Genomic DNA, 24,219 nt, shown 5'->3' on the forward strand with positions numbered 1-24,219 from the left:
CTGTCAGGATTCCCATCCAGCGGTCTTATACAGAAGTTTGTAGTGAAGGAATGGTGAGGAATGTGTGATCAGGATACAATCTCTGTGTATTCGGTGGGATTTCTGTATTATTGATGATCTGTAGTGTAAAGCCAATTCATGGATCACGTATGAAATGGGCTTTGGTTTGCTGTCTGTGTCCCATTGGGATGATTTCCCTTCACTTCCCTAAAGCAGTATTGGGCCCTCCTATCCTTTTTGCAACATTCTGTTTGATCTGCAACAGCCATGGTGCTGAACATGTGATCAGTTATGACTCCAGTCATTTGATGGTTTGACAGTTTGGTTGAGGAAACAAGCCAATGTGACAGTTGGCAATCCCAGCATTCCAGGAATGTAACTGTTTTTGAAACCATAAATGGGCCGCTATGCAGTTCATTGCGTTTTTTTTTTTTATTTTTCTGCATCAAAAGCACATGGATTGTAGGTTATATGTTGTCAATGGCATCGTTCACACCAGTGCATCCCAGTACCAGGGAAATAACTAAACTGTACTGGGAATGTGGTAAAACGCACCGGAATGCATGTCCTTATTTAGGGTCAGTTCACACCATAGAAACACAGTCTGGGTGTTTTTTTTTTGCATGCACAATTTTGGTGCATTTTTTTTTTTTTCCTTTTTTTTTTTTTTTTTTCCTTAACCACTTCAATACTGGGCACTTTCACCCCCTTCCTGCCCAGGCCAATTTTCAGCTTTCAGCGCTGTCACATTTTGAATGACCACGCAATGCTACACTGTACCCATATGAAATTTTTATCATTTTTTTTCACACAAATAGAGCTTTCTTTTGGTGGTATTTAATCCCCGCTGGGTTTTTTATTTCTTACAAAAGAAAAAAGACAGAATTTTGAAAAAATAAAACGTTTTCTTATTTTCTGTGAGTACATTTTGAAAATATTTTTTTTTTCAGCTGCACTGGTGGGCGCTGATGAGGTGGAACTAATATGCTGCACTGACGGGCAGCACCATCAGTGCCCATAGTGCTGTCAGTCACTGCTCACCAGTGCCTGGATGAGCAGGCCCTGATTGGCACTTTATTTTGATTTTCTGTAATCAGGGCACTGATGATCAGTCCTGGTCTTCCCTGTGAGGAGGAGCCGCTGATTGTCTCTCCTCGCCTCACACTGTCAGAGTGTGAGGCGAGTAGAGCCGAATAACGGCACTTCCTCATTTACATGTGACCGGCTGTGATTGGACATGTCATTGACTCTTTACCAAGATCAGGGTCGCGGCATGTCCTAGCAACATGACGCGGCCACGATCGTCGCTCTGTGCGCCAGAGAGGCCGTTCTTGTGCGCCGTCATATGACGACGTTCCCAGAACAATGGATGCTCCGCCGTCATTTGACGGCGGGCAGGTAAGAAGTGGTTAACCTTAACCACATCCCGCCTGCCCTATAGCAAAATGACGGCGGGATTGTGGTTGTATTATCCTGACTGGACGTCATATGACGGCGGCAGGATAATACAGCTCTGCGCTCCCCCCCCCCCCCCCCCCGGGGGCGCGCAGAGCGGCGATCGGTGATGCGAGGTGTCAGCCCGACACCTTGCATTTCCAATCTCGGTAAAGAGCCTCTGACGTAGGCTCTTTACCATGTGACCAGCTGTGTCCAATCACGGCTGGTCACATAGTAAACGGGAAGAGCCGTTGATCGGCTTTCCTTAGTTCGTGCCTGACAGGCACAAGTAAAGGAGCGCTGATCGGTGGCTCCCCTGACAGGGGGGGAGTCGGCACTGGTAATCAGATCATTGATTACCAGTGCAGACCCTCGGGAGGGGGGGGGGTGCCACCATGACCCCAGGGATGCCCACCATGGCCACCAGGGATGGCAATTAGGGCTCAGGGAGCCCCCCATTGCCCTCCCTATCAGTGCTGCCCGCAAGTGCCCTCCCTATCAGTGCTGCCCACCAGTGCCCATTATTGCCATCTATCAGTGTCGCCCACCAGTGCCCATTATTGCCCACCAGTGCCGCCCGTCAGTGCCGATAAGTGCCGCCTATCAGTGCCCATTAGTGCCCAGCAGTGCCGCCTATCAGTGACCACCAATGCTGCATATCAGTGCTACCTATCAGTGCCTCCTCATCAGTGCCTGTCAGTGCAGTCTCATCAGTGCTCATCAGTGCAGGAAAAAACGTATTTATTTACAAAATTGTATAACATAAACAAAAAAAAATGTTTCTTTTATAAAAGTTTTCGGTCTTTTTTTATTTGTTTAGCAAAAAGGAAAAAACCCAGAGGTGATCAAATACCACCAAAAGAAAGCTCTATTTGTGTGGGGAAAATGACATAAATTTGGTGTAGGTAAAGTGTTGCATGACTGCGCAATTGTCATTCAAAATGCAACAGCGCTAAAAGGGGAAAATTGGCCTGGGCAGGAAGGGGGTGAAAGTGCCCGGTATTGAAGTGGTTAAATAAGGACATGTGCATTCCAGTACATTTTGATGTATTTTACCACGTTCAGTACAGTCCAGTGCCAAAACATTCAGCATGCTCTACTTCCTTTTTGTTTTTGTTTTTTCTTCTGGAACTGACTGCACTGGGGTGAATTTTGCCTTGGAAAACCATATAACCTACAATCCATGCCTTTTTTGTTGCAGAAAAAAAAAAACACTCTAGACTGCATGTGGTGTGAACTGGCACTTAAGAAATAGAGGGGGAAAAAATGCACTGGACCACACCAGTGATCGCATTTTTTTAATTTATTTTTTATTAACGATTAATCGTGCAGCTCTAGAATGAATTTTCTTTGCTAAAGAATGTTATTTTTTTTATCAAGTGGTTATGGGTAAAGCTAACCATAGACTGTGTTTTTTTTTTTTTTATATCTCTTCTTGATCAGCCAGACAGCTGATCAAACAAACAAACAGATTCCCCATCCACACATTGGAGGTGGTGGAATTCTCCCAACTGTTGTCCTGCTGTCAGAATACACTGATCAAAGTTGTAGCCGAAAGAATGAAACCTTTCCAACATTCCCATTTGAAAGAAGCAGTTTGTGAGCTTTCTCTCTCTCTCTCTCTCTGTCTCTATTTATCTCTTATCATTGCAATTCATCTGGACCCCCCCCCCACTAAACCACTAAACGGACAAATTTCAATCCTCCTATGGCCGGTGTAGGTGCTCATTTTACACCAGTTGTAGTTGAATGCAGTTTTAAACAAATAGGCAAGAAAAATGAATGTATTTTAACCACTTTAGCCCCGTTCACTGGAGCTCTACTGCGGCACAGTGGCTCGTTCCCAACCTACGTCGCTGGACTCCTCCCCTTGTGGGCGGCGCTCGCGCGCCGCCGGAGGCTCGCTCCCGCTGCATTCAGTCACAGCGGGAGTCGGGCCAGGGGAGGTGCGGCGGTGATCGCCGCTGCTCTTCCCCGATCGTCGGGGATCGAGTGTGGAGATCCGGCCGCTTGTGTAAACAAAGCGGGCGGATCTCCTAAGTGACAGGCAGGGACAGATTGCAGGGTTCAGCATAGCTGAACATGCGATTTGTCACTCAGTCACCTCCCCCTACACATGTCAGTAAGCACCAGGCATACATTAACCCTTCCCTCTCCAATAAAATTAACCCCTTCCCTGCCAGTGTCATTTTTACAGTAACAATGCATATGTGTAGCACTGATTACTGCAGTAATGTCACTGGTACCCCCCAAAAGTGTCAAAAGTCAGTCAAGGGTCCGATCTGTCCGCCGCAATGTCGCAGTACCGCAAAAAAAATCGCAGATCGCCGCCATTACTCGTTAAAAAAAAAACCCCAAAAATTACAGAAATCTTTCCCTTAGTTAGTAAATGCAATAACTTTTGCGCAAACCAATCAAATTACGCTTATTGTGATTTTTTTTTTTTTTTAACCAAACATAGGTAGCAGAAAACAAATTGGCCAAAAAATTTAAAAAAATTTGATTTTTACATTTTTTTTTTGGGGGGGGGGGGAATTTCATATAAAAAAATGTGAAAAATATTATTATTTTTTTCAAAATTGACGCCTTTTTTTTGTTTATAGCGCAAAAAATAAAAATCGCACAGGTGATCTAATACCCCCAAAAGAAAGCTCTATTTGTGGGAAAAAGAGGACGTCAATTTTGTTTGGGTACAGTGTCGTACGACTGTGCAATTGTCAGTTAAAGTCGCACAGTTCCGAATCACAAAAAGTGGCCTGGACGTAAGACAGCAAAATCCTCCGGTGGTAAAGTGGTTAATGAGCCTAGTATACACCATTGTGGGGCTTTCATGTGCATTAAAAAAAAAAAAAAAAAAAAAGTAGTGTACTCCCTTTTTTGTATTTATTATTATTATTATTATTATTATTATTATTATTATTATTATTATTATTATTTTTTTTTTTTTTTTTTTATTTATTTTTTTTTTTTTTGCACATGGACACACCACAAAGACATAAATGCTACTCAGTGGTAGTTTGTTTACACTTGCTGACAGGGAGGTGAAAATAGGTGGTTGAGCCTCATTTTTACTGCCCCTTTAAACCAGCCAGACAGGACAAGGTTGTACTCCCGCCACAAAGCAGAAATGATTCCCCCACCCCCGTCACGCTCTGTGGGCAGTGCCCCTACCAAACCAGACCCTTTTATGTGAATGCAATGCATGTGGTTGTAGCGTGGTGGTGCAGGCCTTACAGAGTTAAAACAGGTAGTGAGGAGGTGACATCACCTCCCAGCCATCTGGCAACCATCCTCTGAAAAGTGATCTTCCACGGATTGGTTTTCAGAGGAAGGTTTGCGGCCAGTCTAAATTTTAGCATAAGAGAATGCTTACAAACGGCACTTCAAATGCATTACAAAAACATGTACACACGCATGCAGAACCTCAAATTGAACTCGGGGATTACAGTGTGCATGAGTCCTTGGACAGTAGTCATCACAACAAGTGTCCCCATTGGAAGATTCCTCTTCTATTCCTGTTCTGGTGACAACCCAAAATTTTGAAATTTTCCCATCCAGTGACAAATGGGGTTTTCCCGTTGGCACATACAGCAATAAATACCTGATGGGGGTTCTAATCCCCCTCCACTCAACAAAAGCTGTTTGAAAGAAAACTGTGCCTCGTTTGCTGAGGGACATAGAAGTTCATAAACGGCTGTTTTGCTAGTCTCACTTCTTCCTGTAGGTGGCAGTATAACCCGGCAGTTGATGACTTCCGGTGTCCCTCAATGAACTCCCAAGAAAGTGAATCGTGCCTTGTGTCTCCATTTAGGGCGATTTCGGGGGGCGAGGGGGGGGGGGGTTGGGGACGGACTCCACCACAACTTGACAGAGGTCCTAAAGTCGGCTATACACTGGACAGTCTGATTGTACCATCTTCTTTTAAATTGTGAAAGGTTCTGTCTGATGTGGCCAGGACTTCTTCAGGGCCTTTCCTATCCTCTGGAACTCCCTACCCCAATCTATCTCCTACTCTTTTTTTTTTTTTTTTTCCATCTTTAGGAGATCCCTGAAAACTCCTCTTTCTTCAGGGAAGCCTATCCCGCCTCCACCTAACAACTGAATTTTTTTTATTTTCATTTAATTCTTCCATCAGTTCACCCTCCACAGTTAATACCTTTTTTTGTTTGTACCACTAGTTCCCCCTCATTAGATTGTAAGCTCTTATGAGCAGGACTGTCTTGTACCTGTACTCCTCTCCCTTTTATATTGTAAAGCGCTGTGCAAACTGATGGCGCTATATAAATCCTGTATATGGTGGTTGTTGTTGGTATTGCTATTCATAATATATTCTTAAAACCTTACTCCAGCCAAACATTGTATTTTTGAATAGAGTAGTGAAGAATTGGTGTCATGTATTGTATTTATTTCTGCCTGTGACCCCGTTAGGAAGATTTTTCCATGACTTCCTTTCCCTGTGACCACTGTTCATGAAATGGGAGGAATGGTTGTCATCAGGTCAGAAAGGCACAGGCGGCACTAAAAGCAATTGAAAAAGTTTCACCCCCCCCCCCCCCCAATCACTGTACTAAATAGTTTTTTTTGGCCTCCAGTGGAGAGATTTTCCAACACTTCTGTCCTGAGAAGAATTGAGGAAATCTTATTTCACAAATGGCATTTAGAAGCTAGCAGAGGCTCTAATTCATGGTTGCTCAACCTGTGGCCCCCCCAGCTGTTGTGGAACTACAAGTACCATCATGCCACTGCCTTTGGGAGCCATGCTTGCAATGCCTCATGGGACTTGTAGTTCTGCAACAGCTGGAGGGCCAGAGGTTGAGCACTCATCCTGCTCAATACAAAACACAGAGGAAAACGAAAATTGGTTGGAGTTGAGCTTTTAAGTAGAAGTCATGAAAGATTTGTACCTTTTTTAGTACACAGTTGGATGTCTTATTTATTGCCTGTTGTTTCCTCCCTCAGACAATGGGGGCGGTGTGGGGCCGAAGAATCGCCGGTGTGGAAGACATTGATATCCAGGCCAACTCTGCTTACCGCTATCCACCCAAATCTGGTGAGGACTCCACTCTCATTAACCCGATCATTTAGTAAAATTAACTAGAAGATGAGGTGTAATAGATGGATTTGCAGAGGGAACTAATGCCTCGTACACATGCGTCGATAGTTGGCCGTGAATTTTCGGCCAACGTCCGATTTTCGGCTTGTTAGTATGATGCTTTCGACAACCGACTCCGACTTTTCGGCTGAAAAAAAACTGGTGTGCATGCTATAAAATTTTTGTTGGCCGTCAACACAACGGCCGATTTTCCGTCAGTCAGTACAGATTTCGGCAGACAAAAATCTGATGAGACTGGGCATGCTCAGAGAAGAAAAAACACACGGAAAGTAAACCAGCACATGACATCACTTCTGCAGTTGGTTTTTGTTGGCCGAGAAAATTTGTGTGCAGTCTAGGCACATTCCAACCAACAAAACACAACTCTGGACAAAAGTCGGACGATCGGTCGGCCGATAATCGTTGCGTGTGTGAGGCATAAGTTTGTAGGGTGATGACAGGTCAGGAGTGAGTAGAAGCTGCATTGCGTATAGAGGAATGGAAGGTTTGGAGCCGTGAACTGAGGAGTGCCATTCGGGGGTAAAAGGAGTGGGAAGTCCAGATACATAAAGATCACTAAGCCACACTGGTAGGAGATAAAAGGCAGCTACAGGTTGGCTGTGACTGTATCAGGGAGGCAGAGAAAGCGGTAGAGAGCAGATAAGAATATGCTGGGCAGTTGGCAATCACAAACCTAAAGGAGTCGGGTACCAATCAGTTATAAGGGGTTACAAGGGTTGTTGCCACCTGGTACCAGTTGGTTGATAAGGGTTACAAGTGTTGGTGCCATGAGTCTCCCTTGCCTGCCCAAAGCTAGAGACCGGGAACTTTTTGTAATTTTAGTATTGTGTGAATGCTGTGTAAGTTTTCTATTTTTGTCCTTTTTTTAGGAAATTACTTTGCCAGTCACTTCTTCATGGGTGGGGAGAAGTTTGAGACCCCACACCCTGAGGGATACCTGTTTGGGGAGAACACCGACCTCAACTTTTTAGGCAACCGACCTGTCCAGGTAAGTCGATGAGGGATGTTAAAGCGGTTGTATACTGCCTAAAAAAACAAAAAAACAATCCCTGCAAGACAAAGGCATAATGAGCTAGTATGCATCGCATACTAGCTCATTATGAAATACTTACCTTTAAAACAAAGCCCCAACACAGACCCCCGGACACCGCTGCGGGAGCTGACATGGTCCCTCGGCGTCTCTTCCAGGTTCGGCGGCTCCGGAGCCACGATGACGTCACTCCTGCGCATGCTTGCGGGAGTCACTTTCCGGCAAGTGTCCGGCAAGGAACTCTGAAGGTCCGCCAACGGCTGCATGCAGGGCAAATATCTCCTAAACCGTGCAGGTTTAGGAGATATTCATTGTACCTACAGGTAAGCCTTATTATAGGTTTACCTGTAGGTAAAAGAAAAAAAAAAAAAAAAAAGGAGTATACTACCGCTTTAAATAGGACACCTACTATAACATTATTGTGAGAATAGTGGCCCAGAGGAGAGCCGGTTGAGGTGGGCTTTTTGTCTTCCAGTGTCGTTTGGGGGGCTTTTTGTCCATCTGGGAATAAGCCACAGGTTAGGCATAGAACACACTAGCAGGACGATCTCCCTTAGATGCCTCGGAACATCTTTGGACCCCCCTTCCCCCAGAATAGCATTTGCCGGAGCCAAGAAAAAGATGTATAGACTCTTCTGAAAAATTATATATTTGCTTTGCCACATCCGATGTCCAAATGTCTCCATCCCATAAAAGGGTAAACTACATTGAGAGGGGAAGTGGGACTTTATGCGAGACAGATGGACATAAAAAATTTTATTGAATGATTACATAAAATACAAGTTTACTATGAAAGTATTGTTTATGTCCACACACAGAAATAAACCAACAAATGATTGGACAATACATATTGCAACAAAAAATGCATCAACATTAATTGATCACATTGGATCACTCCATTACATTTCAAAGAATACAATAAAATAACCAAAACTGTGTGTGTCAACGATCTTGCATAGTAACATAATTCATAGGGACATTTCATAAAATTGAGGTAGATATTGTAGGCTCGACGCGTTTCATGGACCAACGTCCACTCATCAGGAGCTTGAAAAATATGGGAATCTAGAAAATATAAATGGGTCACATTGTATATTGGAAAAAAGGGATACTGATGGGGGATAAGGAGTAAAAACTGGTGGAAGAACACTACCTTGAGCAGTGTCATGTATCCACGACCAATCCAATATTAAAATGGGGGACCAGAGCTGATCCTGATATGTCTCACCCGGGGCTGAGGCATGAAACCATCGACACACAGGGGCATCAGGAAGGAAAGGACCAAGGATGCAACGTGATGTGATATTGGAAGGCATTGATCCAGGAATTGATAATATAAAGGGCACCCTTCGGTGCAAAAAAGTTTTCTGAAAAACATATAAATTTGCATAAGCATGCTATAAAGACAATGGATGAATAAACTGATATAAAAGAATAAATGCAACCAATAAAGTGCAAGGGAACACCAAGGAAGAATGCACCAAAATGAGTGATAAAAGGAAAAGTGAAAAAATGGACTCTTGCTCAGCCTCTACCACCCTCAGTAGATTTAAGATTCAGGACTTTGGTAAATCAGATCTAGGATTAACAATTGAATGTCTCTGTTTTCCATATGACTTTTCGAAATCCTCCTCGGCCATACCTCCCCCTTACATTTCTTTCACAAAAAGGGGAAATATTATAAGCCCCGAAATGTGTTGGGTGTTCTATGTTTAGTAGTGAACCATTACCAATATTAAAATACTTTGAACTCCTAGACCTTCGTGTGGCGCTCTCTTTAGTGATGTTGTTCAGCATTACAGCATGGCAGAGGTTCTATCCAAAAGTTTAAAAAAAAAAAAGTTTTGACTGTAGACCAGAGTTTCTCAACCAGCTTACTAGGGGTTGCTTTAGCAATGAGCAATTTTTGCCCCTCAGATAAGGTCCCACTGACACCAATGATCTTTTAAACTACCTGTAAGGGAGTCCTTTTTCCCAATGACCACAAATGTAAGGAGCGTTCTTCCCACTGACCATCACACTAATGTATCCTGAGTTGTAGATCTAGTCTTTTTTAGCAGGAGTTCCCTGAGACTGGAAAGGTATCTCAAGGGGTTCCTCTGTGTTGAAAAGGTTTAGAAAGGCTGCTCTAGAGAAACAATAATATCCTGGATCTTTGGTCACAAGCTTCGCTGAAGGGGAGAATGAGTCAAACGATCTCTGCTCCTCCCTGAACACAAACCACAGGACCAAACATGGATGCTTTTGACCATGTGACCACCACTGGAAGGAGATCAGAGATCCATTTTCTCCTAGAAAGGTAAGTATTTCAGCTATTCTGTTCTCTACTTATCGTTGCATGCCTTTAAATGTATCTGTGTGTTAACATGGGCTTAAGTCTGCTTTTAAAGTGTTTCACCAGATTAAAACAACGAAGTTATTCATTGTCCCCCTAATTTTCTGCCTGTACTTGGGTTCTGGTGCTGTACAGGATCAGCAGTACACAGGTTTTATCCTCCAATGATGTGACTTGTTTCCTTCAAACTGTAATTGGCATCCTCTTATCTTTGTAGTTCCCATACCTGACCCCGGCCCCTCATGAACCGGTGAAGACTCTGCGCAGTCTGGTGAACATCCGCAAGGATTCTCTGCGACTTGTCCGGTAAAGACTAGAACAGACTTCTTATCCCGATCCTCTGTACTCTATTGCCTTCTCATACACTAGTTCTGTTTTATCATTTCCATCCCTGTGTACTTTCAGGTACAAAGAAGGTGCGGACAGCCCTCTGGAGGATGGCGGGAAGCCAAAAGTCTTGTACGGTTTGGAGTTCACTTTTGATGCTGATGCACGGGTTGCCATCACGGTTTACTGCCAGGCCAGTGAAGAGTTTGCTGGAGGGATGGCTCTGTAAGTCTCTTGTTTTACACCCACTGATGGAAATTTAGGGTAGTGTAATACAGGTAGGTATATCCAGTTGTGTCCTGAGCTCTGGAACAGGAAGACAGCCTCTTTAGTTAGTGTTCAGAATTCTGTGATTCCCCCTCTCCATAGTTACATAGTGAGGTTGGAAAAAGACACCAGTCCATCCAGTTCAACCTATAATGTGTTTTTTGCTGTTAACCGTACATTGTATACCCCTGTATGTTGTACATTGTATACCCCTGTATGTTGTGGTCTTTAACCTCCCTGGCGGTATGATTCTTTTGGATTTTAGGTGCTGAAAGCGGTACCATTATTTTAGGTGCTGAAAGCATGTAATTCTTGTGAATGAGCAGCCCAAACCAACTGTATACATTTATTATACATATTATATATATATATATATATATATATATATATATTATATATATATATATAATGTATACAGTTGGTTTGGGCTGCTCATTCACAAGAATTACGTGTGTGTGTGTGTGTATATATATATATATATATATATATATATATATATATATATATATATATATATTTACATAAAAAGTACAGTAAAACTGCAGGAAAGGGCACTGGGGGGTAATGTAATGTGATTTTATTTTATTTTGAACGATATCAGTGTGTTTGGTGCATAAACATTCGAATTTGCCGCCGGTTCCACCCCCCGGCGGACGTCACGTCGCCGGAGACGGAAGCCGGGGCTTGCAGACGATCGGGAGGAAGCTCCGCCGCCGCACACCGCTCGCAGTCTTCGCTGGATCCCGGAGAAAAGGTAAGTAAAACCTCCTCCAGCATCCAGCGATCTTCCTAGTGCTACCCCGAGTGTGACTCGGGGTTACCGCTTTTGGCACTAAAATCTAACCCCGAGTCACACTCGGGAATACCGCTAGGAAGGTTAAGGTGCCCATCTAATAGTTTTTTGAAACTATCAATGCTCCCTGCTGATACCACTGCTTGTGGAAGAGAATTCCACATCCTTACTGCTCTGACAGTGAAGAACCCCCTGCGTATTTTAAGGTTAAACCGTTTTTCCTCTAGTTTTAGTGAGTGGCCACGTGTCTTTTTGTATTCCCTTTCTCTGAATAGTTTGTTCCCTATGCTAGGGTCGCCAGTACAGTATTTGTACATTGATATCATATCCCCCCCTCAACCGTCTCTTCTCCAGAGAGAATAAGTTCAGTGCTTGTAGTCTTTCCTCATAGCTGATGTCCTCCATTCCCCTAATTATTTTTGTTGCCCTTCTCTGGACTTTCTCCAGTTCCAGCACATCCTTCCTGAGGACCGGTGCCCAGAACTGGACAGCATACTCCAGATGTGGCCGGACCAGAGTCTTGTAGAGTGGGAGAATAATAATCTCTTTATTTCTGGAGTGAATCCCCTTTTTTATACATCCCAGTATTCTGATGGCTTTGCTTGCAGCAGCTTGGCATTGCATGCCGCTGCCATGCCTGTTGTCTCACTATAACGAAGTTAAAAATTAAATAAATATATAGTGTGTATGTGTATAAGCATTTCAGATTGTGGTGATAACATGAAGACTCTGGCTCCCCCTACAGGTACACTCCCCGCACAACAGTCATGCAGTCCCAGACGGTTTATTATAAGCGAGGACTGAGCCAGCAATTCTCACTGCCAGTGTTTAAAATCGACTTCAATGATTGGAAAGATGAAGAAGTATGTATAGCAGATTTATTTATTTATTTATTTATTTATTTTTTCCAGTTTGTTCTTTTTTTTTTTTTTGTATGTTTTCTATGATTACCCTTTCTGACTCTAAGCTGTGTTTTGGAATTGGAAAAAAACACTTTGAACTCTCTTTAATATATTGCATATTCAGGACCATACCTCATGTATTCTGTTTTTGCTTTGACCTTTGTCTTTCCAGTTTGTGTTTTTCAGCCCAATCTTGCAACACCGTTATTTGCCCCTGTTCCTTCCACCTCCCAGTTTGTTACGCTACTTTGCAGGGTCTTCCTGTAGCCACTGTGTCCTACGTGCTCCTGGCTAGGACTGGAATGGGGTTGGGAAAAGGGAACAGCTAAAGCTCTATGAGAGCGCGGCTGGGAGGAAGGAATTGTGAGACTTGTAGTTCCAACACAGGTCATCTGTGAACAGTGCAATCTCTAAGAGCCAGAGGTTCAGGAAAGTGCCGCAAGGATAGAACAGGCTGCACAAATTTTGAGGAGGCGAATGTAAATCTTTGGAATAAAATACTACTAAAGAACCTGCCAACTGTTAATACAATGCTCAAAAAAATTAAGGGAACACTTTGAAAACACATCAGATCTCAATGGGGAAAACTATCATGTTGGATATCTATACTGATATGGACTGGGTAATGTGTTAGGAACGAAAGAATGCCACATCTTTGATGGAAATGAACAGAGGGGTGAATTCAATGACACCCCGAAAATCAAAATGAAAAAATGGAGCAGGCTAATCCATTTTGCTGAAATTTCATTGCAGCATCTCCAAATGGTACTCAGAAGGTTGTATGGCCCCACATGTTTGTGTGCATGCCTGACAAAGTCAGGGCGTGATCCTAATGAGACAACGGATGGTGTACTGGGGTATTGCCTCCCAGATATGGACCAGGGCATCACTGAGCTCCTGAACAGGCTAAGGTGCAATCTGGCTGCGTCGGTTGAACCAAGGCATAATGTCCCAGAGGTGTTCTATTGGATTTAGGTCAGGCGAGCGTGGGGGTCATTCAGTGGTATCAATTCCTTTAAACTCCAGGAACTAGCTGCATACTGTCACCACATGAGGCCGGCATTGTCCTGCACCAGGAGGAACCCAGGACTCACTGCACCAGCGTAGGGTCTTAAAATGGGTCCAAAGATTTCATCCTGATATCTAATGGCAGTCAGGGTGCCATTGTTTAGCCTGTAGAGGTCTGTGCTTCCCTCCATGGATATGCCTCCCCAGACCTTTACTGGTCATGCTGAATGATATTACATGCAGCATAACGTTCTCCACGGGTTCCCCAGACCTTTTCACATTTGTCACATGTGCTCAGGGTGAACCTGCTCTCATCTGTGAAAAGGGTGCCAGTGGTGGACCTGCCAATTCTGGTGTTCAATGGCAATTTCCAGTCGAGCTCCACGATGCCAGGCAGTGAGCACAGGGCCCACTAGAGGACATTTGGCCCTCAGGCCACACCCTCATGAAGTCTGTTTCTGGTTGTTTGGTCAGACATTCACACCAGTGGCCTGCTGTAGGTCATCTTGTAGGGATCTGGCAGTGCTCATCCTGTTCCTCCTTGCACAAAGGAGCAGATACCGGTCCTGCTGATGGGTTAAGGGCCTTCTAAGGCCCCGTCCAGCTCTCCTAGAGTAACTGCCTGTCTCCTGGAATCTCCTCCATGCTCTTGAGACTGTGCTGGGAGACGCAGCAAACCTTTTGGCAATGGCACGTATTGATGTACCATCCTGGAGGAGTTGGACTGCTTGTGTAACCTCTATAGGGTCCAGGTATCGCCTCCATGCTACCAGTTGAGACGCTGACCCCAGCCAAATGCAAAACTAGTGAAAAACAGAAAAGATTAGTATTTTTTGGGGTGCCTTTGAGTTCAGCCCTCTGTAGGTTGATCATTTTAATTTCCATCAAATGATGTGGCATCCTTTCATTCCTGACACATTAGGCCCCTTTCACACGGCTCCGTTCCGTCGACAGAGCCGTTCTGCTCAGCGGGGGATCGATTCGCCGATCCCCCGCTTAGCAGGTGGATGGCAGCTCTGTCTCTGCTCCGTGTGCGGAGACGGAGGTGTCAGATCCCCGCTGTCCTCTATGGGGGAACCGCCTGTCCGTTCTCATCCGATCTGCCAGACGGATGGAAAATAGGGTTTCCATCCGTCCGGATTTGGCGGACAGGATCGGATGTCAGTGGACATGTTTCCGCTGACATCCGCTCCCCTATAGAGATGCATGGGGAATCCGTTCAGATCTGCCTGAAAAACTGACAGGCAGATCTGAACAGTCCGCATGTGTGAAATGAGCCTTACCCAGTCCATATCAGTATAGATATCCAGCATGATATTTTTCCCCATTGAGATCTGATGTGTATTCAAAGTGTTCCTTGAATTTTTCTGAGCAGTATAGTACCATTGATCTAAAAGGGAAGATACTTTATACAGTCACAGTTTAAAACAAATTTAAAGCCGAAGTAAACCACCGCCACAAAAGATACATTTTGGGTTATCGGTAGCAATTTGCTGTAACGTGCTAGTTATGCACATTAGCGCACTATGGCAGACTTGCCTTTAATGCGATCGCTTCGATCTCAGCTCCCCCCTCTGTCACTGACACTTCTGCAGAGAAACCGATCTGCTTCTCACCTTGGCTTGTTAGCTTTGACAATAAAACTTGGAAGCTGATTGGTTTTTGTGCAGATGGGAGCCTGATTCTGCACTCTCCAGCTTTAAATTAGAGAAAAAAAAAAAAACAAAAAACCCTAACTCCCATGCATGTGCACAGGAGTTGCTTCGTCTTTGCACAAAACCATGCCCCAACTGTACACGTAGCTGCATACACAGGGCTCAGTGTACACCTACACAGACAGGCAGGGAGAAGGGATTGTACCAGAAGAGGCATACAAAGTAATTTTAAATTCTGTCATAAAACCCTACCTGTCAGCAGTTAAAAAAAAAAAAAAAAAAAAAAAACTTTGTCCCCTTTAAGTATCACTTCTTTCTCAGACTATTTTTGATCTCTCATCATCCTCTATTAATATTTTACCTGACTTTGGCTGTATGCCTGCTGTGCAGTAGTTGTTGCAGCTGGCATCCTGATTACTGTGTTTATTTTCTGTTCTCCTCAGTTAAACTTTGATCTGGATAAAGGGGTTATTCCACTCGTCATTCAGGCTGTGGTTGCAGAGGGAGGAGGTATGCCAACAATGCTGCTCATTTATATTTGTGACCTCTGTGTGTAATGAATTCTTAGTATTAAAGCAAGCCTTTGTAAGTGCCAAGAATGTCTCACGCTGTGTATTTTCTACAGAGGGGTCCGGACACGCTCACGTGCTTTTAGCTGCTTTTGAAAAGGTAAGAGACTTCAATCTACCCATAAAGGCTAAGTACTCTTTTACAAAAAAACAAATGCACATATATTTGCAGGAGAGGAAAATGTGCGTTTTTTTTATTATTATTATTATTTTTTTTTTTTTACAAGCTCTTGCAAAGCATTGTACCTGCAATGACACTCCATATTATTGTCTTTGCAGCATGTGGATGGCAGCTACTCCGTGAAGCCTCTGAAGCAGAAGCAGATTGTGAGTAGATCCTCTCTTGGGTCTTGTTCTGTTTAGTTTGTCACCATAATCCAAAAATAAGCACATTTTAACCACCTCCCACTCGCTGTTTCATGCCACGGGTGCTTGGTCATAACATACCACTGACGGGTCCACAGCTATTTAATTCACATTCTACCCAATTACACATTACAGCTGGACCCAATCAGTAATCAAAGCCCCTGAACTCACGAACACAAAATATAGTATAAAATCGAAAACAAACTATTGGCGCATGATCCAAAAACATACAGAAAGCAACATTATTACAGTGTGTGTGTATATGTGTATATATGTGTGTGTGTGTGTGTGTATGTATATATATATGTATGTATGTATATATATATATATATATGTATGTATGTATATATATATATATATATATATATATATATATATATATATATATATATAGAAGATAAATCTACAAAATGAAACCCACTCAAGCATATATCTGCATATTAAACATCTAAATACCATAATATAGAACTCTGAGAAAACCACATTCTCCTAAGAAAAAAAATATATAAAACTCCAAACAATATGAAAATAGATTTAATTTTTATATTTAAACAAAATGCGCGATCAGTATGTTATATATTTTATTTATAATCTTTCACTTGAATTATATTTTATTTTTATAGAAATGACAGGTAAAAGTAAACTGTTATGTATCCAAAAGTCTGTGCAAATATCCGAACAAGTACAGAAGGCGTTCTCTCGATTTGTAACTTTCAACAATCGCATAGGAATAAAGGACCATTGGTCCCAAGCATTATTGTATTAGTATATAATGAACAGAACCCTGCCTGGAGATGCGATGCCCTTTGTTTTGTGAAAAAGCCTTTCAACTAGGGGCCCTTAAGCTATAGAGAGCAGTGCAGGCGTCCATAGGACCAAAAAGAAATCCCACTCTTGCTCAAGGTGCTTTAGTGGAGAGAGTGAGAAGAAAAAAAGGGGGGGGGGGGGGGCTGTCGGGGGGGCCATGTAAAAACAAGAAGAACTTTAAAAATTAGGCAAAAAAAAAAAGTCTGCGGTCCTCCCTAAAGTCCATACAAGACCCTTATCTAAACATGCAGCCGGGCAGCCATGTTGATGAGGACAAGGGCCTCTTCCCCACAAGCCTGGACTGTGGTTGTGGGGTTCTGCGGGTGGGGGGCTTTTAAACAAAGGGGGGGCCCCAGATCCTGGCCCCCCTCTCCCATGTAAGTATGGGGTACCCCTTCCCATTCACCAAAAAAAAATGTAAAAGTGAATAAAGACAGTACAACCATTTTTGACAAGTCCTTTATTAAAAAAACAAAACAATGTTCCCCGATGTAGATCCATCAATCACAATGCCTGCTGCACAGTGTGTTTTTTAAAGAGGGGGGGGGGGGGGAAAGCAGCTCGTGAAATGCATGATAACTGCATACAAAAATGCGCGTTTACAAACTCAAAAATGTGCCGGAGAAAAACGCATCAAGCGCAGCCACATAGATGTGAACCTAGACTAAATGGCTGGGGACCCCTGGTATGTTATGACTAAGTGCCTGCAGCATGAAGTGCAGTAACATTTGCTCCCTATCTGTGTGCTGTTATTCTGTGGATATTTTAAACCTTAGCAAATGAGCTGTAATTTTTACTGTCATTGGTGTACAGTTATCCATCTTTGTCTTCCTAATCTTCTATGGTACAAGCCGGACTGGCACCTGACCAGTAACTCAGTGTTTTGTTATGGTGGACCTACCTGGCGCAGTGTCTATTGTATTGTTGCATGCTTTTTCATACCTGGAGGTTCCAGGTAATTTCTTTAGCTCCCGGCACTGAATGGAAAGGCTGGGGTGGGGAGTTAAAACCTACTATATGTAGCACCCTCCTAGATAGGTGCTAGGTTAAAAGCATTGTTGCTCCATTCTGCTTATCAGGGGAGCCTGATCTGTTAGTTATGCCTGTTACATGTGTCCAGGTGTGAGTCAATTGGTCTGAGGGAGTGTCCCCACTGTATCCAAGAGGGGAGCCTGTTGGACAGTGGAGGAAACCTGGCCAGTGCCAAACGGGCTTTTGTGGCAGTCCCAGTGGGAAGGCATCACTGCAGTGCATCCTGGGATTGACCATAAAAGCCAAGGGCACATGTGACAGGGGGTCTTTGGCGGGAAGCAGAGTCCCAGGAGGAGGGTGACGGCTGTCTCTCCTCCTGCTGTCTGAGGAAGGTGGTCACAGGCAGTCGGCCTAGTGGACCAGGTGTGGAGCTGAGCCTAAAGGATCCTGGAAAGCTGACGGAGTTGCGGCAGAGTCCTCTGGGAAAAATAGTGTCAGTGAGTACCGGGGGCTTGCCAAGGGGTCCGCCTAGGAAAGGGGACCACTCCAGGGAAGTTAGAGAATAGACAGTCAGCTCACACGGTTAGCAGGAGTAAAAGGGGGTGCCATACGTGACCCTGAAGAGTAAGGGCAAAGGGGTCACCAAGCGGGCCCTGAAGAGTGATTCACTGTATAGTTCGCTTATCTTATACTTCACTACTGTGGCAAGGTGAAGCAGCAGTATGCTGTCCAGTTCTGGGCACCGGTCCTCAGGAAGGATGTGCTGGAACTGGAGAAAGTCCAGAGAAGGGCAACAAAAATAATTAGGGGAATGGAGGACATCAGCTATGAGGAAAGACTACAAGCACTGAACTTATTCTCTCTGGAGAAGAGACGATTGAGGGGGGGATATGATATCAATGTACAAATACTGTACTGGCGACCCTAGCATAAGGAACAAACTATTCAGAGAAAGGAGATACAATAAGACACGTGGCCACTCACTAAAACTTGAGGAAAGGCGGTTTAACCTTAAAGTGTGTAAGGGGTTCTTCACTGTAAGAGCGGTAAGGATGTGGAATTCTCTTCCACAAGCAGTCGTATCAGCAGGGAGCATTGATAGTTTCAAAAAACTATTAGATGGACACCTTAACCACTTTACTACCAGTCACGTAACCTCTACGTGATCAGACTTTGCGGGGTTATACCGGGATGATGCCTCTAGCTAGAGGCATCATCCCGGTACCGTTGTTTGAAGCCGACGGTCGGCTTTCCGTCGGTAACGATCGATGCGGCTCGGGAGCCGCTCGATCGTTACCCGGGGGGGCGGGAGGGGACGTCCCCCCCCTCCCGCCGCCTTCCGCGGCTTTGCTCGGGGCTACCGTCCCACCGGGAGCCCCGAGCACCCAGCCGGCACGTCCGCCGGCTGGATGGAGTCCCGATGAATGCCGGAAACGGCATCGATCGGGTCTCCGATGACGTAACCCGGAGGCGGCGTCCATGACGTCACGTCCGGGTTACTGTGCTGCAAAAGGCGGCAGATTTGAAAAACGGCTGTATGCAAAAATGCCGTTTTCGGCGTTTTGCATACAGGGAAGTGTAGTGGAGGGGTCTAGGGTCTTTTAGACCCTCGATCCCTCCATAAAGAGTACCTGTCACGACATATTGCTGTCACCAGGGATGTTTACATTGCTTGTGACAGCAATAAAAGTGATCAGATTTTTTTTTTTTTAAAAACCTGTAATAAAGTTTAAAAAAAAAGAAAAAATAAATAGGAAAAAAAAAAAAAAAAAAAATTTAGCCGTCCCCGTCACCGTTAGCTCGCGCACAAAAAAAAACGTATACGCAAGTCGTGCCGCAAATGAAATCGCTGTTCAAACCACACATGTGAGGTATCGCCGCGATCGCCAGAGCGTGGGCAATAATTAAAAAAAAAGAGCTACACTCTAACTCTAAACTGGTAACCGTTAAATAAATTTAAAGCGTCGCAGATTGAGCTCTCTATTGACCGTAGTTTGTCGCCATCCCACGGGGGGGCGCAATTTTAAACCGTAACATGTTTGGTATCTATTTACTCGGCGTGACATCATCTTTCACAATATACAAAAAAAATGGGCTAACTTTACTGTTTAGTATTTTTTAAATGCAGTGAAATGTGATTTTTCAAATTTTTTCCAAAAAAATGGCGTTTTAAAGACCGCTGCGCAAATACCGCGTGACAAAAAATTTTGCAATGACCGACATTTTATTCTCCAGAGTCTTTGCTAAAAAAATATATATAATGTTTGGGGGTTCTAAGTAGTTTTCTAGGAAAAAATACTGGTTTTAACTTGTGAACAAAAAGTGTCCGAAATAGGGCTGGGGCTAAAGTGGTTAATGACCACAACATACAGGGGTATACAATGTACGGTTAAAAGCAAACCCACACACACATCATAGGTTGAACTGGATGGACTGATGTCTTTTTTCAACCTCACTATGTAACTATGTAGCAGCCTTGCCGCATTCAACATGGCTACAAGTCCTCAAGTTGTGCATAGTTCATCTAGTTGGAGTATCCCACTCATCCCTTCTCCCATCTCAAGTTCTACAATAAACAACAAAAAAACAAATTCCCTAGACTGTTTGTTTTCTGACTGAGCCAAGAACCTAAAGTACTAAGGATGTGCATGTTGTTGTTATGGGTAACCCAGGGGAACCCGCTTCAAGCAGCTCCCAAGGGAGTAGTGCTACATATAGGTTTGTTTTAGGAACCAACATGGAGACGGAAAGAGGTAATACAACAAAACAGGAAATAAACCATGGGGGTGAATGCTTTTGCAAAGTACTGTGTTTTTTTTTTATTTATTTTTTTAGAGCTCTTTCAAACAGGCAGACCGATTGAGTCAGCCTATCCGTGTTTTTTATTTATTTATTTATTTTTGCGAACCTGAACGGACCACCCATTGCCTCAATGGAGCTGCGAATGTAAACTGACCATGTGTCTGTTTACACCCACCGCATACAATCCTTGCTCTAAATACAGATGGAGGGGGGATCTGCTCCCCATTCTTCTATTAGATCGTATGACAGACGGATGTAAACGGTTAGCCGGTCCTTAGAGGAAAGCAGGCTGTGTCCGTGTCTGCACTGAATTAACGGGCAGACCCCCCTGCTGAGCAGGAGGAGTCAGCCCGTGTGAAAGAGCCCTTAGTGAACAATCCCAATGATGTTTAGCCTGTTTACAATCTACATTGTTTCCTACAGGTGGATCGAGTCAGTTATCTGTTGCAGGAAATCTATGGCATTGAGAACAAGAACAACCAAGAGACCAAGGTAAATCTACATAGTACACAGTCTAATCTATTGAATCATTTGTGTTTCAAAATTGTAATTGTGTTGTAGATAATTAAAGTATAGAGACAGTACAAGAAACAGAACTACAATCATATCAACCATAGTTGTGTACAACAGAAAAGGGGGTTGTAGTATTACCTCCCAGGAGGGTGTTGGTATCTATTGCATATTTTTTTTAAGATAAAAAGTGTATTGCTGTATTAAATAAAATAAATAAATCTTATGTACAGTAAACTGTCTCCTTTTCCATCTCTGCTCATACAGCCCTCAGAAGATGAGAACAGCGACAACAGTAATGAATGTGTGGTTTGTCTCTCTGACCTGCGTGACACCCTGATCCTACCATGCCGTCACCTGTGTCTGTGTAACTCGTGTGCTGATACTCTGCGCTACCAAGCGAATAACTGCCCTATCTGCAGGCTGCGTGAGTATCTACCGTCTGCTTTTGAGCAGGTATGGTATTGCTCTACCGCCTTGTATTTAGGCAGATCCTTGTTGTACTAACATTATATATATTTTTTGCATTGCACAGCTTTCCGCGCTCTTCTACAGATCCGAGCTGTGCGACGAAAGCCTGGCCCTCTCCCACCCATCTCATTCAGCCCTGTGCTGGCCCAGAGCTTGGACCATGATGACAACTCTGTGAGTAGTAAAAGGGAGACACACAAGACCTTGTCTGATTTATATTAAAGGGAAACGTTTATAAAGACATTCACTTCAAAATACTTTGTGTGTGTGTGTGTATATATATGAGTGTGTATATATACGAATATGGCCTGCTTAGAGAACCTGGATAGTGGAAACTGTGCCCAAAAAAAGACAAGCGGAGGACAAAGGACTAGTTAACCAGTTTTGCCTGTTGTCTCCCTGCAGGCATTTTTCCCCTGTACTGACTTGCCATGCGTTGCTCTGCACTGTGTATTTGTGTGGAGGTGGCCATCTTGGTAAAGTTGGGGTTTTGCTTCCTTATTCCAGAGCTGTCCTCTAATGACTAGTGACCTGATTTTTTTTTCATGAGGGTACTGCAAGAAGCAGTGGGAAAGCTATAGAAAGCATAGATACACAGAATTAATTAAGAAGGGAGATTTTTGCACTGTATGTCAACAGGTACAGCTTCCTCTCCAGCAAGGAGAATGGTGAATAGTGCAGTGGTGACATCACCAAATCTCATGAGACTAGCTGTTAGAGGCAGCAAAAGATTTGACTCAAATTGGGCTTTAAGGTAAATATTTTCGGTGCTGGACATTAGTGAGGGCAGTGACATCACTTTCTTTGTTAGGTGACTGAGTCTAACAATTGGCTGCTAGACCCAAGCACTGTCACATAGGAGAAAGTCCCATGCACCCGCATACCCAGGAGCACTGGATATTTTCAGCGGCTCAAGCAGTAGGAACTGCAAAAGCATGCTAAAAAGAAAAGTATTGGAGCACCCATATATACAAGCATTGGGGTTGAGTTACTAAAATTGGAGAGTGCAAAATCTGGTGCAGCTCTGCATAGAAACAAATCAGCTTCCAGTTTTTTTTGTTAAAGCTTAATTGAACAAGCTGAAATTAGAAGCTGATTGGCTACCATGCACAGCTGCAAAAGATTTTGCACTCTCCAGTGTTAGTAAATCGAACCCATTGTCTTTAAGCAGTGCAGTGAAATGAATGACGTTATTGACAGCCAAAAGGTTTTCTGAATTTTTAGGTGGCTCTTTAGATTTACACAAAAACAAGAGTGCAGCAAATTCCCATTATCCCCCCCCCCCCCCCCCATCTGTACCTTACACTATTTTTCAGTATGCATTCCTCCACAACATATACAGGTGCATCTCAAAAATTTTGAATATCCTCAAGTTAATTTTATTTCAGTAATTCAATTCAGTAAGTGAAACTCCTATATAGATTCTTCATTATACAGAGTGTGATATATTTCAAGCATTTATTTTAATTTTGAGGAATATGGCTTACAGCTAGTAAAAACCCAGTTTTAGTATCTCAGAATATTACATAAGACCAATAAAAAAAAAATTTTAATACAGAAATGTTGGCTTACTGAAAAGTCTGTCCATGTACAGTATAGTATGCACTCAATACTCGGTCGGGGGGCTTCTTTTGTATGAATTACTGCATCAATGCGTTGTGGCATGGAGGTGATCAGCCTGTGGCACTGCTGAGGTGTTATGGAAGCCCGAATTGCTTTGATAGCAGACTTCAGCTCCTCTGCATTGTTGGGTCTGGTGTCTCTCATCTTCCTCTTGACAATACCCCACAGATTCTCTATGGGGTTTAGGTCAGGCGAGTCTGCTGGCCAGTCAAGCACAGTGATACCATGATCATGTGACCAGGTATTGGTACTTTTGGCAGTGTGGACAGGTGCCAAGTCTTGCTGGAAAATGAAATCAGCATCTCCCTAAAGCTGGTCAGCAGAGGGAGGCCTGAAGTGCTGTAGAATTTCCTGGTAGAGGGCTGCGCTGACTTTGGACTTGACACAACACAGTGGACCAACCCCAGCAGATGACATGGCCCCCCAAATCATCACTGAAAGTGCAAACTTTACAATGGAACTCATGCAACTTGGATTCTGTGCCTCTCCACTCTTCAGACTCTGGGACCTTCATTTCCAAATGAAATGCAAAGAGGACTTTGCACCACTGAGCAACAGTCCAGTCCTTTTTCTCCTTAGCTCTTAGTCTCTTTTTGAGATGTGCCTGTATATGGGACAAGTATAGAAACCATCTTGTTTGGGCATCCAAAATGAGCAAAAAAAAAAAACAATTTTCATTTGTAACTTCTAGAAATTCACAACTTTTTATAATGTCCTAGATATTTCCACTGACAAGCATGTGTACAGGGATTTAAATATTGTTTCTGTGTGTGGCTCTTTCTGGCAGCGGGTTGGGTTTAACCGTTCCTTTTTTGTATGTTAAAACCTTTTACCTGTCTTGTTTTGGCTTTAGGGAGCAGATAACATCCCTCCAGGGTTTGAACCCATCTCTCTGCTGGAGGCTTTGAACGGTCTGCGGTCCCCTCCTGCCAGCGCCCCACTCTATGAAGAAATACCGTACAGCGAAGGCCTGCCGGCTCGAGGGCCCCCTGACAATTCCCACAACAAGAACAAGCACATAAAGACATCTGACAGGTACAGGGGTTGGCTCGGCTCTTTTTATTGCTGCTCATTCTGGGGAAATACATGAGAAAAGCAACAGCTGCAACTTGCTTGGTTATTATGTTCAAGACAGAGGTAGAAGCCTTTGAGTCCATATCCCTTTATTGAAATGGGTTTAAACCCAAATGCACTCCACAGATATTGGGTATGGCACCAAAGCCACAATCATT

At 43.6% G+C, this 24,219-nt stretch overlaps 2 protein-coding genes across 3 annotated transcripts in view; both read left to right on the forward strand.

Annotated features, from left to right (window-relative positions):
• LOC309558550 (E3 ubiquitin-protein ligase TRIM39-like) overlaps nucleotides 1–24,219 on the forward strand; it is a gene marked incomplete at its 3' end in the record, with an annotated part of 98,393 nt that overhangs the window by 46,313 nt on the left and 27,861 nt on the right. The window lies entirely within an intron of this gene.
• The window catches only part of MGRN1 (mahogunin ring finger 1), a 34,612-nt gene that overhangs the window by 1,272 nt on the left and 9,121 nt on the right, over nucleotides 1–24,219 (forward strand). For both annotated transcript variants that reach the window (XM_082261335.1, XM_082261336.1), the window contains exons 2-13: nucleotides 6,397–6,487; nucleotides 7,420–7,538; nucleotides 10,133–10,221; nucleotides 10,321–10,467; nucleotides 12,048–12,165; nucleotides 15,311–15,377; nucleotides 15,493–15,536; nucleotides 15,716–15,763; nucleotides 20,807–20,875; nucleotides 21,161–21,320; nucleotides 21,429–21,538; nucleotides 23,841–24,022. In XM_082261335.1, the coding sequence (XP_082117461.1) occupies nucleotides 6,400–6,487; nucleotides 7,420–7,538; nucleotides 10,133–10,221; nucleotides 10,321–10,467; nucleotides 12,048–12,165; nucleotides 15,311–15,377; nucleotides 15,493–15,536; nucleotides 15,716–15,763; nucleotides 20,807–20,875; nucleotides 21,161–21,320; nucleotides 21,429–21,538; nucleotides 23,841–24,022 (1,241 nt within the window). In that variant the 5' untranslated portion in view covers nucleotides 6,397–6,399. The remainder of the gene's footprint in view (nucleotides 1–6,396; nucleotides 6,488–7,419; nucleotides 7,539–10,132; nucleotides 10,222–10,320; nucleotides 10,468–12,047; nucleotides 12,166–15,310; nucleotides 15,378–15,492; nucleotides 15,537–15,715; nucleotides 15,764–20,806; nucleotides 20,876–21,160; nucleotides 21,321–21,428; nucleotides 21,539–23,840; nucleotides 24,023–24,219) is intronic.

The sequence above is a fragment of the Pelophylax lessonae genome, assembly GCF_965119305.1.
Source record: "Pelophylax lessonae genome assembly, chromosome: 6".
Lineage (NCBI taxonomy): Eukaryota > Metazoa > Chordata > Amphibia > Anura > Ranidae > Pelophylax > Pelophylax lessonae.